At 42.6% G+C, this 3,382-nt stretch overlaps 1 protein-coding gene across 1 annotated transcript; it reads right to left on the bottom strand.

Annotated features, from left to right (window-relative positions):
• Positions 1 to 227: 227 nt before the first annotated feature.
• LOC123964636 (tryptase-like) lies at positions 228 to 2,868 on the bottom strand (the record flags this gene model as incomplete). The annotated part of the gene is made up of 4 exons (XM_046041498.1): positions 228 to 390; positions 1,289 to 1,541; positions 1,623 to 1,768; positions 2,594 to 2,868. Coding segments are annotated over 4 exons (837 nt in total), but the record flags the coding sequence as incomplete, so codon positions are not given.
• Positions 2,869 to 3,382: the final 514 nt, after the last annotated feature.

The raw sequence follows: 3,382 nt of genomic DNA, 5'->3' as shown, positions 1-3,382 counted from the left end.
CCCCTCAAAATGAATCATTGTCTGCTTGCTACACATCATCACACGTTAAAACAACACAGTAGCAGAATAATATTTTTCATCTGTCCTGTCCTGTCAATCCTCTTACGACCTCTCCAATTTATGCTGCGACCCCCTGGAGAGATTCCTGCCCCCAAGTTGGGAACCACTACCTTAGACAGGCTGAACGGCATGTGGTTTTTTGCCGATGCCCTACCCTCTCTGCTTACCTTGAGCAGCATTGAGCAGCAGTCAGCACCCAGTCATTGTTAATGAGGGTTCCTGCACAGAAGTGGGAGCCAGAGGTTTGCAGACTGGCCTGCCAGGGCCAGCTGCCTGCAGAGGCCACCTGTCCTCCAACAATCCTGGTGTTGAGTGTTGGCTGACCACACACTGAGAAGAGAGACGATCAAGAGAGACGGGGTTCACAGCAAATACTAACAATAATGGAACTATTTTAAAAAGTTTTCCTCAAACAACATGTTTAAAATGTCCAAATGACAGATGGACAAGAAATAAAAAAAGTTAGCAGTGAAACTTCTACTTACTTCTACTTTTATCACTAAACACATTCAAACACAAAGCTTTTTGATAAGTGACTTTACACCCTGTCCTCTTTCAGCTAACAGACTGGAAATTCATCTTCCACTTACAGAAAAGGAGTTTGCAGGTGTTTTCAAAATTCCTCTTGAAGTCATTATCACCACGAAAACAATAACAATAACCAAAATGTGTCAGCTGTCTTCCTCTTTCTAAATATGGGTCATAATACGCTGCTCGAATAATTAATCTATAACATCTTTTTTCTAGTGACGACGGACTGAAATTAATTTTTGTTACTCTACTGCTGCTAATCTTATTACTACTAATACTAATGAGTTTTATTAATACTACTACTACTGTTATTGCTCCAGTCCCTGATGACACCTTAATGTCACAAAAACATGACAGTAGCAGAAGTTAAAGGGGTCCTCCACTGATTTTACACATGAAGTCAGGTTTACTCTTTACGAAGAGTCGTACTCCTGTGATCACAATTATTTAACATTATTGTTTTATAAACAACCATGATGCTGCCATGAAATTCATTATGTACAACAGTTAGTGAACGCATCACTGTTCATATGCACTTAATTTCGTAAAACAGTAAATGAACACTTCTCCTTTCAAATACATTCTGAAACAGAATATGAAACTCTTTGTTAGAAGAAAAATAAAAATATTTAATTTTAAGCTTTCCAAGGCGAAATGTAAAGTTAAAAATCAAAGTCTGGACACAATAGACACTTACCTTGAGCTGCTGGTGGTGGCGTGGTAGGACATCTTATGCTGAGGTCACCGTCAGTCCCAGCGGAGGTAAAGGTGATGAAGCCTGGTTGGTTGCTGGTGATCTGGCTGTTGATCCAGGACTGATACTGGGACACCCGGGTGTAGCCTGATGGGATATTAGGCTGGGCACAGCCCCTACTACTGGTAAAACTAGTGATTCCCGACTGGATCCAGCGACCGCCCTGCTTGCTCACCAGCGGACCTCCTCCATCCCCCTTAAAGGACAGAAACATTTAGGAGAAGGAATCTTTGCAGAAGGTGAAATCTGACACAAACACAGGCGTAAAAATGATCACCTGACAGATGTCCTTTCCTCCAGCACTGAACCCGGTGCACATCTTGTTGTTTGTGATCAAGCTCACTCCGTAGTTACAGGTACACTCTCTGTTTCCTACAACCGGCAGCTGCACCTCCATTAGGTTTTGTGGGAAAGGAAGGGACACTGAAGAGACACAAATTCAGGTTAATAATCAAGTGTTCACATCTTTTAAAATGGTTGCTACCCTTTGTAGAGTTCAACCTACTCAGATTTAACTCAGGAAAAGTCAGGCTTTATAATAGTATTTAAGATGTAAAGGTTCGACTGCATATTAGGTCCGTTAAACAATAAAATGGAACCAGGGGAGAGCGGTAATAATCCGAGAAAAATTTCCAAAAGAATATTTTCTGAGGTTAAAGTGTTAAATTTACGGGGGAAAAATAATCACAAATCTACAAGAAAAGGCCTGAATATCATCTGACATCCGTCATAAAACTATTAGAGAAACTCTTTTAAAAACCTGTCCACCTTAGCATGCCTCGTAGTGCAGGCCACTGATCTGTATCACATCTGTATCTCCCTGCCTCTGTGTGTGTGTGTGTTTGAGAGAGTCTTCCCTATCCTGAGTACCTGATGTGTGTCCCCTGGTTGTGTCCCACAACGCTTGTTTGCTCTTGTATAAATGGTTTTCAGTCCCTCTTCGGTCATTGCAGTATGTTGAGGGTTCTGCTTGTCTCTGTGCGGCTGCATTTACCAGTTTTATTTGAATTTAGTTTCTTGTAACAGATTATAACCTTTGTTTTAATTTTGTACCATGCTTCCATGGAAGTCACATTATTCTGCTTTTTGCTAATAAACCTTGCAAACTGATGTCAGCTCTCCACTGTTGTGCGTTTTGGGCTCAAACCTGCTTATCACTCGATGAATCCTGAGAAAACATTGTTATTGCCACTATTGTAATTAGTTTGTCTCTGAAAATAAATGTAATACAGGTCTTTTCTGACCCACCTCCAGATCCAACATTGCCCCAGCCGGTGGCCCAGGAGACAGTCCCCTTGTAGAAGGTGCTGCCTGTGGCTGCCAGACAGACGGGCTGAATGTAGGTGGTGAAAGTCACGGGTGAGGAGAGCTTCAGGAGGCAGATGTCGTTTTCAAAAGTTCCAGAGTTAAAGTTGGGATGAATGATGATCTGTGATACTGTCCGAGACACTTGATTGGGGTTTGATCCCTGTAGACTCTGGAGACCCAGAGACACAACCAGAGTGCTTGTGCTTACGCCTGAACTGAGGTAATCAGAAGAGAAACAAAACAGTGCAAAGACATGAAAAACAGAACTGTAGTCAGGGGCGAGTGCTTTTTTTTCCTGACCTCAAGTCCTAATTACATAAATTGTTCCCTTTAATTATGAATTAATACTTCAGTCTGCACATGTAGTCCATGTTATTTGCATCTGTTGGTGTGGAGACCAACAGAAAACTAAGGATGGACATCTCTAAACCGAAAAACATCTGCAGTATCAACAGGGGTTTTCCTTTACAGCAAAACCATCTTTTCTCCCAGTGAGGATTCACCATCACTACCCCCCCAAATCCCCACCTAGGTCACGCTTATCTCCAGACATCCTTTCTGCCCTCTCCCCCCTGTTGGACTTCACTGATCACATGGAAGACCTGGTTAGAGCTGGGACCAAATTTACTCTCTGCACCTTTCCTCGCTCCACTCCACTTTTCTCCACCCTAAACTCCCCTCACCGTCCACCTCCACCCCTGGTTCTAAGTCCTCCAGGTTTGACACGTG

This window comes from Micropterus dolomieu, unplaced genomic scaffold (genome assembly GCF_021292245.1).
Source record: "Micropterus dolomieu isolate WLL.071019.BEF.003 ecotype Adirondacks unplaced genomic scaffold, ASM2129224v1 contig_3967, whole genome shotgun sequence".
In the NCBI taxonomy this organism is placed as follows: Eukaryota; Metazoa; Chordata; class Actinopteri; order Centrarchiformes; family Centrarchidae; genus Micropterus; species Micropterus dolomieu.
The sequence above is the reverse complement of the archived record's forward strand: the minus strand, read 5'-3'. Positions and strand labels throughout refer to the sequence as shown.